This window comes from Urtica dioica, chromosome 5 (assembly GCF_054948205.1).
Source record: "Urtica dioica subsp. dioica isolate 48M chromosome 5, U.dioica_male_clone48M_v1_H2, whole genome shotgun sequence".
NCBI lineage: Eukaryota > Viridiplantae > Streptophyta > Magnoliopsida > Rosales > Urticaceae > Urtica > Urtica dioica.
This window is the reverse complement of record NC_142760.1, coordinates 31,788,697-31,799,343: the sequence shown is the minus strand read 5'-3', so window position 1 is coordinate 31,799,343 and position 10,647 is coordinate 31,788,697. Positions and strand designations below refer to the sequence as shown.

Below are 10,647 nucleotides of genomic sequence, written 5' to 3'. Positions count from 1 at the left end.
TCCGTCAATATTATTGTAATATTGCTAACAAATTCTTACATAATCAGATATGTCACAATAATGTAGGACATATAGAAACAAATTTATCAAACAACAAACATAATGGATATTGACAAGAATATTGTCAATCCCATGACAACCACATATATTTCCAAGATGTTAAGAGAAAGATGTAGGACATCTTAGAATAATTTTATCATGACAAGAATATTGTAAATTAATCCCAAGAGATTTAACCAAAATCAACCATAAAGAAAAATTTGACATATCTTTTACTAAATGAATTCTGAAAAGATCATGTAATACTCTTAATGAAATCAGTCACATAGTTCTCCAATTTCGTGACATTTATGTCACAAAATTTGAGAATTTTGTAAGCGACTGGTTACAAATCTTGAATTTTGTGATCGGTCTATCACAAAATTCTTCAATTTCGTGGGCGATTGATCACACTGATGATAAGATCTCCATAATAAACTACCCAACAACAGTGTTCTTTAATTTTATTTCGTCACAAACAACAATAGACAAACACAAAGAAGGTTTGTTCAGATCTGAGTTACGTTGGGTATTCCCATTTCCCGTGTTGTTGATGACAGCGACACGCGACTTTAAGTAGCACGAGACCGACTGAGTCGCTCGACTCAAAGACCCAGAACGATTCCATGGGAATCACGCTGGATCGGGCTTTGTGGTATCTCCGTCGCCAAGCTCTCCTCCTCTTCTACTGTTCTTGGTGAAGATAGAACAATGCAACAAAAACAAAAGAAGAGAGAGAAGGGCGACTGTGGATTTTGATTCCCGCGGCTTCCGTGTTGGCGATGGTGAAATCAGAACGAAAACATCACGTGGAAGACGGCGAAAAACAGTCATGGCCCAAACTTGGACACGAAGTCTTTGCTTAATATAATTTCCAATAGCAAACTCATCTTTTCGGTTCTCTCCATGAGACAAGCTAAATTCCCTTCCCTAGGAGAATGCGATCTTTAGCTTGACTGAAACCATTGGCTAAGTCATCGAAGACAATAGCTGAGAAGGAGGCGTCGCGGCTGAGGATGATGGGACGATTCTGGAATGGCAGCGAGCTTGATCCGACCGAGATCGAAATGTTCTCATTGTTGCTCTTCTTCTTTTTCGATTGAGGTTTTTTTCAAAGAGCTGATAGAAGAAGAGGGAAATAGGACAAAGAAATGAGTAAGAGTATATGAGTTTTTGTAGAAGTGATTTAGTATTAAATGCGTAAAATTTGAGGTTTATTTTGGCAAAGTGACATGGAAATAATGATATTGATGTCAATATCCTCAAACGTAATTGATCAACTTAACCATAGTAATCTTTTTTCCTGATCTCTATTATTATTATTATTATTATTATTATTATTGATGGCAAACTAAAAGAAATGGGGACACGGATGGGGTATTTTTTTGCAACCTCAACCAAGCCTCCGCAATACAAAAACTTGAGCAACAAAAAAAATACAAAAACTTAAATCATATATATAAAGAAATAAAAATAGGCATAGACCGTATCTTTTATACATAATTAAACAAATGTTTCTTTTTGTCAACATGTCTAGTAGGAGAGTGAAGGAGATCATTGATGACGGAAGCAAAGTAATGTGCTTATGTTTCTTATATACAATGTGTGTTTAATAAGTTAAGATTTGTCTCCAATATGCTTCTTTTGTCTCCAATGTGTTTTATATATGCTATTATATATGTACGCTAAGCAGGACAATTTTAATGCACATATGGTCTCCTTTTATCCTCTGTACACTTTCTTCCGTGGCAAAAGTACAAAATGATTCAACCTTAAATATCACTGCCTCCTCTTTTCATATCATATATATGTATGTATATATATATTCACCATGTTCGGCTCATATGTGTCATTTACATTTATTAAACGAAAACATATACACTGAATATAAGAGTGCAAAGCAATATACAACATTACCAACAATGTTTGATAGAGAAGACTATGTCACTAGTCTTCCCGATCATTTTAAGTTTTGGGTATCAAGTAAAAGTGTGCACGGTCCAATTCGATCTAAAATCGGTCAAAAAATTAAATCGGACCAATCTAAACGATTTAAAAAAAATTAAACAGGACCGAACCATGTAAGAAAAAAAATCGGACCAGACCAAACCGGTTAAAATGGTCCGATCCAGTTTAAACCGTTTGGACCATTTTGGACCAAGCTGTTTTAAACCGTTAGACCGTTTTATATAAGACCGTTTAATTTGGCCTATTTTTATTTATATTTTTCTTAAATAGGAACTTATCCGGTCCATTTTTTGATCATTTTGGACCGGACCATTATATACCTATTTTTTATTAATTTTTTTTAATACTAGCTGGTCTCATCCGATCTAGATCACGGTTTAAAATTTTATACCGGACCGGTGAAACTTTAAACCGAGTAAAATTGGATCGTTAGTCTAAAATCAGTGGTCCAAAAATCAATAACTTAGTCCGATTTACGATTGCACCGGTTTTTCTGCGCCGCCCTAACTATCAAGTATCAACACATTGTTCATGAGTTGATTAACATTATTAGGTTGGTTCTATACATTAGTGTTAAGCGAATAAACTTATAAAGTTGACATGTATTTATGATAATGTCCAACCATAACCCTTAATTTTCGTAAGATAGTTGTACATAAACTCATAAAATACACATAAACATAATAATATTTCTAAGTAGCCCATCGACCTCAACGTATAGCATAAATTTGTAGTAAAAAAAAAAAAAAAATTAAACTAAGATAAATCAATCACTCTAAATTTTTAACTAGCAACATAGTCAATGTTTCAAAATTGTAAACAAATATATCATTGATCTATTAATTTGACTACTATACGATGTTTATTAGTTTTTAGCTCATTATCTTCACGCTGCAAGAATTTACAATTCTTTATTGAGAAATAAGTGACTCTCAAATTTGACAAAAATGATGTAAGTAATTTTATTTCAATGTTTCCCACTCATTCTTTTTTCTATGTGATTAATTATTTTCAAAATCATCTGTGATCTAATTTTTCGTCGTATATTCATCATTATTATTTTGTGTTGTTTACGTTCTGGTTGTCACCTTCTTCCTATACTTTTCTACACTTAAATAGTTTACGTGGTGCAAAAAAGTATACACGAATTAGATTTCATTTTCGCCTGTATTTTAGAATTTTGTGTTCTTTATTTTTTTCAAGATTGTTGGACATGATACATTATATATGATTTATTAACGATGTAGCTAAAAGACTATTATGATTTCAAATTTTAAATTTTATTATGTTTTTTAAGACTATATTATTATGATTTATTAACGATTAGATAAAATAACTAAGCTTATTAATAACTATTGTTCACCGTGTTTTTGAGTTGACATTTTGAACCCTCTGTGGTTCGATCTAGGACCGAACCTTTTGACCGCATTTAAATTGGGTGTGGTGAAGTTCTTCTCTTCTCGTCATCTCCATTTCGTCACTTCGTCAATAGTTTGCCTTCGTGTCCTTTGCGTTCATAGTGTCATCGAGTTCTTCGGGCTCGTCGTGTTCTTTGGGTTCTTCACGATCTCCGGGTTCATCGAGTCCTTCGAGTTCATCGTGTTCTTCGGGTTCCTCGCGATCTTCGGGTTCTTCGTGTTTTTCATGTTTGTCACGTGTCTTCACCTGAAAAGACAAGAAACGTGAACTAGAGTGACATGGAGGGGTTTTTCCTGGCGCGCGGTCCGACACTCAACATTAGTCGTGTTATTTTTCGTCCTTGGTGAACGAACTTTGCTCGTCTCTATATTTTCTAGAGAAAGAGAGTCGTGGTCTCAATTGTGTAGAATTTTGATAAGTTGAGAAAACTTACATTGAGTGTGAATGGGATGAGGGGTATTTATAGCCTTTCCTTTTTTAGTGGGTTTTTAGGCCATTGTACCTTGGAGGTCGTTTTTGGCCAAGGTTATGGAGGTTCGCAATAGCTTCATGCCGTAGTATGCCCGCCGATAGTATGCATGCCGATAGTTTCTCGCCGATAGTCTCAGCCGTGAAGTTCACTTATAGTCTCATGTTGATAGTTTCGTGCCGATAGTCTCGGCCATTAAGCTCGCCGATAGTTTTCCTCATGCCTTATGTTCTTTTTGCCTAAAGTTCCATCATGCATAAGGTTCATTTACCTAAGGTTTATGGCCGATAGTTATGGTCACCGATAGTTTAGGGATTCTTGTCTTCACATATAGTTTTGCTTTGCCAAAGATTTTAGGACGCCGATAGTTTGGTCTTGAACTTCGCCAATGGTATGCGCATGACTATGGTTTAAGCACGCCGATGGTATGGCCGCCGATAGTTCAAAGATTATTCTCTTCGTCGATAGTCTTGCTTTGCCGAATACTCTGGGACGCCGATAGTTTGGTCTTTTTGACTTAATTGTTTTATGTTGCTTATAGTTGTTGTGCCAGCTTCACCAAATCTTGTCGTTTTTGCTCTCGGGGTGTCATTTTTATCTTGTGAAAATGAAAGCATAACAACTATCAACCAAAAACGTATATGAAAACATGTTTTACTTATAATGTCAAAATAAATTGGTCCACTCTAAGCATGAACATTTCGATGTCTCAAATGTTGTAAACTGTTTCTCGAGTTTATCTGCACAGAGTCACTTCCAAACGTTTATGATAAAACAGTATTTAAGTAATTTAAATATAGGCACTAATATTTTATACACTAGTATTTTTGCCCACAGTATCAGTAATACATTTTTTTTGGTGATATTATCTGGTTAATTAAGCTAAATGACCCAAAATGTCATTACTTTTGTAAAAAATTAGCTTAAATTTTTATTTTTATTAATAAATTGGCTTAAATGTTGACAAAATAAAATATAGTCAACTACTAAATAATCATGTAATTTTTGTGAAAAAATACTTTTTTACTTTTAATCAAATGAATAATGATGCACTACATAGTGCATGTAGCTCTTGTTAGGAGTATTTGAAACTATTTGCAGAAACTAATAACTCTACAATTTACTAAATTAGAAAATGAACTAATAATTATAGATTAGTATAGAAAATATAAATAGATATACAACAGTTAAAATCAACCTTAAGTTATAAATAAATAAATGATATAGATACATTGAGGGCTGTTTGCAGTCTTCTTAAGCATATTCTCAACCACAATGCATATGAAGTAAAAGGCTCACCACAACATACAACATACGTATCCGACGAACTAGAACCGTAATAAAATTTTGCCATGATGACAACAAAAAGTCTCCGAAGGTCATGAGAGGAATGCTTTTAAAGGCATGCTTTGGTGTTTCCTTCGAATGAAAGAACTTTTATAGGAGAGGTAGAGAGTGGTTAGAGCCTTCAACGTTGATTCCCTCGAGGGTTTTAGTGTGCATTAAAGCAGTGGTTACACAAGTTAAAACCATTGAAGCGTTTAAAATCGTTCAGTTCGTAAGTGTTCGATTACAAGTTTTAAACACCACCATTTATTGCAAAAATTATTTGAATAATGTTCACATATTCGAGAGAGAGAATTAAAAAAATTGGATAGGCCCAACAAAACCAATCCCACTTAGACGGCAGCACACATGTATGGTGGAGATGATGTTATGTGCATCTTAACCCCTTTATAAAATTTGGTAATTGTTGAGAGCCCAAAAAATTATTCATGGTAATCTTAAAACTCTACAAAGTAATATTCTCTACATAAATAACATTTTTCTACTACACTTCTCTTTTCGCATTTCACTTCATATCACCAATTCATAGTGATTTTTACCATTGTTTGAATATTGATTTCTCATTCATATTAATTTTAATTTTTTATTTTAAATAATCGTTCTCATATCTCTTGTAGAATAAAAATCAACTCTAAGGGCACGTTTGGTTGGAGGTAATAATGTAGGAATGGAATGGAAAGGAATGTAATGAAACTCATTATTTTGTTTGGTTTGCTAAAAATACTAAGAATAACCATTATAATCCATTCAAGTTGAATCTTCATTCACCCATTTTCATTCCTCCCAATATGTTAAGAATCCCTCATTCCCACTGACTCAAATCTTTATCCCGAAATTACCCATATCCATATTTCGAAAAAAAAAATTAGAGTCACTGCTTAACGGGATCTCGGTGGCGTACTCTAGATAAACTCCATCCCTTTTCCGACAGAAGCCGCTCCGCCGCCGTCAGAATCCGGTCGATCACGACCCGCCCGTCCTCTCCGCCGGCCCACGCCGACGCGATCCCGGCCCGGCCCACCTCGTCCTCGGGAGTCGGGACGTACGGCGGGTTCACGACCATCACGTCGACCCTCCCTCCGATCCGCGCCTCGAGGCCCGCCGCCACGTCAGCGACCACCGCCTCGGCGCAGCCCGCCACCCCGTGGGCCTCGAGGGTCTCGCGGGTCGCACGGGCCGCGAACGTGTTCGTGTCCGTCGCGAGGAAATGGGCTTTCGTGGGGCCCGATTCGTGGAGGATTAGGGCGAGGGAGGTTATGACGTAGCCGCTCCCGGAGCCCACTTCGAGAACCAGTGAAGTTGCATCAAGGTTTTTTCATTTTGAAAAAAGACATCTCTGATATAGAACCAGTGACAAGAAATTTCAATAAAGAAGACAAGGTTAATTTTGTCAATTTAACTTTCATTCCGTACACGTCAAAACCACAAACCAAACAAAGTAAAATAGTTTCCATTCCATTGCATTGTCATTACCATTATGATTCTCATTCTTATTCCAATTTAACTTTTGAACCAAACATGCCCTATGATTATTAGCTCAAATTTCCGACCGATCTTAAATTATATTTTTCATGCGATAATTTTGATGTTTTGTTGAAAACTTGTCACTAACAATTATTGTTTCTATTATTATTAATTTTTATTTTATTATGTTGAAATTGAAAAGTAGAAGCCGCACGAGGGATAGTGAAAGGTGTCCCATCATGAACCGACCCGAATGGGCTTAGCCCATCTGCAATCTGGTCCAGCACATATTGGACCACTTTGACCCACCCACCATTCACCTCTAACTTTTGTGCCATATTCCGTGTTTGGCTTTACTTTGGTGAGTTTTAAATTAATGCTTTTGTCCATTGAGGATTGTAGTTTATAACCATACACTCTCTGGGTTTTGCCACGTGGTGGCGTTATATACTGTCACGGTATATAAATAGCAAACTATAAGAGGCTAAAATAGCCCCTCATCGCTTTGTTAGCAAAAAAATAAAATATAAAAAATAATTTGGCGTCTGCACCACCAGTAATTTGTTTATAAATATTTAATTTTTTCCCTCGACAAAATAAGCACATAGAATGGTGTTGATATCATTCCTCATGTACTAGACTTGCACACAGAATGTTTTTTTTTTTCAAAATATTTTATATTGCAGTTTGGTTGGCTAATACCCCTTTATCTTTATTTATTTGTTTAATTATTTTTTTGCGATAAGGGAGTATGTTAGAATTTATTTATGTACACATGCTAGCATACTAATATTTTCTTAGTCAATGATTTTTTGTTATTTGGATTTTCTATACTTAATTTGATGTGTACTTTGTGATTTCGTGTGTGAGAAGCGTACGTACGTATGATATTTTTCGTTTTATCAGTGTTCGATCAATTCTGATCTAGGACTTAGTCGTGACTCGACATGCTCGACATTTGTTCAGGTATTACATTGAATTTATAATAAAATTTGATTAGATTCGGTTTTATTTTGGAAAATTAATATGACATATCCCAACTGTATTTTTTCAATTTTTTTAATACTCTTGAATATTTATTTGCTAAATTACAAAGTCACATTGCGTCAATATAATCGGCTTGAAATATTATGTATTGAATGGTGAAGAGCCTAGGGTAATTGTTGACCACTGAGCTTAATTCGGTTTATGTGTACTAGAAAACAAGTCAAAAATGTAGGTTGGGGACAACCTAGTAAGAAAAAATAGCTTATTTCATATACGACATCTTGTCTCTCTTTGAGGTCCCATTTCTAGGGATTTTAGAGATTTTGTACATGAGGTGTTTGTGATCGTGTTAAATTTTTTGCAGCGTTATGCTATCAAGATTCAATAATAATGAAAGAAGAAAAAAAGCAGCCATCCAATTATATCAATTAGGATCAATTTTGTTGCAACTAGCGGAACTCTTAATTTTCTTTTAAGATTTTAGTCAAAAATTTATTTTAGATATTATTCCTAAACTATGATAAAATTCAATATGTCAAAATCAAGATTTAAAATTTTGGGGTATTTCGAAGAAATTGCGCCGGAATTTCGCTATTTGTGGAAGTCCAACACAAAAGTTGCATTTGGCTTGTTTCGCCACAATTTGTCGTCGAAATCATTTTGTCGCCCGAGTGACGATGTCGGTTGCGTCTTAAAATTTCATATGTGTCTGTGAATAAAACAAAAAAAAAATATCGAGTGATAGAGCAGCAAATTCGACGACGAAAACCTAGAAAATTCTCTTAGATGCGAAGATAGAGATCGGCGACAGAGCCGGGTAATGTCGCCCGAAAATTTTCTATTTCGATAGGTCCTTTGCAAAATCAACTTTATTTCGGAGATTTCACCGTGAAATAGTCGAGTTTGCCGTCGTAAGTCTGTGGACTTGTGTCGGCCAGATTCTCAGGATATATATAGTTGTCATTCGACCAAGAAATTGGCTATGGTCAAAGAAGAAGAAAGAAAGAAGAGAATCCATGGTCAGAAAAAAAAAAATTAAAATACGAAACATACACTCAGTGAAAGATAAGGGCGTTAAAGATGATGTCGGCAAGAAGAAGTAATACGTTTTCATGTGTCTAGGTAATAGATTAAAGGATTTCTCAAAAAAAAAAAAAAAAAAAAAAAAAAAAAGTAATAGATTAAAGGTTGAGTTTGGGCTTTGGTTTCATCTGAAACATCATTGGATCCCACATATATGTTTTTTTTTTTAGATTATTCCTAAAGATCTGCACACTAGTTTTGGACCAAAATCCATTAAGTCCAAATTAATCCAAATCTATGACTAGATAAATTGGGCAATTACATTTTTAACCCTCTTTCTCTCTTTACCCAAATCAACGCAAAAAAAAAAAAAAAAAAAAAAAAAAACCAAATCAACAGAGGAATATCACCTCCAGGAAGAGCGTCGTTCTGTGACTCATCGGCGTCGGATCCAAGCATCTCAATCCACGACCCAATCGTCCTCTCCGCCATTCTGAAGATCCTCCGACGCTAGGGAATTTTGAAAACCACCTTCATTACTCGCCGGAGACCTCCCTCTCGGCCGCGCTGCATCGCCGGAGTTCAGATGACGCTGAGAGTTCCAGCGGAAGACCTCAACGCTGAAGCCGTCGCGGCGGTGCTTCACTAATTAAATTGTTATGGTTTAATTAGTGATTGATGGTATTTAAATTTTCCACTTCATCAAGCAATAGAGGGACTCTTTGTTCTCTTTTTCGTTTTCTGAAGCTACTTGGGAGGATTGTAGCATATAAAATCGTTCATATTATTTGTTTGATAATGTAATGTGTTTATTGTAGTATTATTGACATCGTTGACATTAATTTGTCTGGTTTATTGATAATGTTGTCAATAAATTGTTTAATTGTTTAGTTTATTTACGTGGTCGTCAATAATCTATATGATTTATTGACATTGTCGACATTACGATTTTTTTTTTCTTTGGAAAAAATGGTAAAAAAAATCTGAGAATTCGTTTGAAGATTTATTGACATTGATGTCAATAAATATGCATTTTTATTGACATTAATGTCAATAAATCTTCAACGATTATGGGAAATTCCTTTGAAGATTTATTGACATTGATGTCAATAAATATGCATTTTTATTGACATTAATGTCAATAAATCTTTAACGATTCTAGGGAATTCCTTTGAAGATTTATTGACATTGATGTCAATAAATATACATTTTTATTGACATCAATGTAAATAAATCTTCAAAGGCATTTCCCATAATCGTTGAAGATTTATTGACATTAATGTCAATAAAATGCATATTTATTGACACCAATGTCAATAAATTTTCAACGATTCTGGGAAATTCATTTGAAGATTTATTTACATTAATGTCAATAAAAATGCATATTTATTGACATCAATGTCAATAAATCTTCAACGAAAACCAAAAAAATTTTCAGAAACTTTTTCAAAATTTTCCAGAATCCCGAGAATCGTTTTTTCTTTGTTTTTTAACTTCAAAAACCACAGAAATTCAACGATTTAAACACTTTGAATAGGATCAAATTTTTTTCATGAAAATCTCTAACCCTAAACTAAAAAGACAAACTGAAAAAACAAAGATGAACCTAAACAAAGATGACGAACTGAAAAAAGAAAAGAGAGAGTGGAAGAGAGCTGAACCCAAAACGAAAAGAAAGTCAAATAATTAAATAAAAAAGAAAATCAAATGTTGTTAAAAGTAAGGGTATTTTTGTATTTAGTGAAAATAGATAGTCATAGTTTATGATTTATTTGGGTTTAGTAGATTTTGGTCCAAAATCTTGGTTCAAGTCATAGAATAGGAATAATCCATTTTTTTTTTTTTTTTTACTTTTGTTATAATTAGCGGGCTTTCTAATATTATTCTGAAGCCCAAACGCACACACAATTTCAAGGAAGAAAGCATGTATC

The 10,647-nt window shown here is 34.4% G+C and overlaps 1 protein-coding gene across 1 annotated transcript; it reads right to left on the bottom strand.

The window, feature by feature from the left end:
* Window positions 1-6,113: 6,113 nt before the first annotated feature.
* On the bottom strand, window positions 6,114-9,208 carry LOC149397904 (uncharacterized). Its single transcript, XM_089614382.1, has 4 exons — window positions 9,127-9,208; window positions 7,773-7,789; window positions 7,611-7,656; window positions 6,114-6,544 (listed from the first exon to the last, which is right to left on the bottom strand). Exons 1-4 carry the CDS (start codon window positions 9,206-9,208, stop codon window positions 6,114-6,116), a joined length of 576 nt encoding a protein of 191 aa, XP_089470508.1.
* Between the last annotated feature and the right edge of the window lie 1,439 nt (window positions 9,209-10,647).

Excerpts from the sequence above, each read along its gene's own strand:
- LOC149397904 (XM_089614382.1), bottom strand. The coding sequence starts at position 9,208 with ATGGCGGAGAGGACGATTGGGTCGTGGATTGAGATGCTTGGATCCGAC. Across the intron at positions 6,545-7,610 it reads ATCAGAATTGATCGAACACT|CAACTTCACTGGTTCTCGAA; the intron begins GATAAAACGAAA and ends AAAACCTTGATG.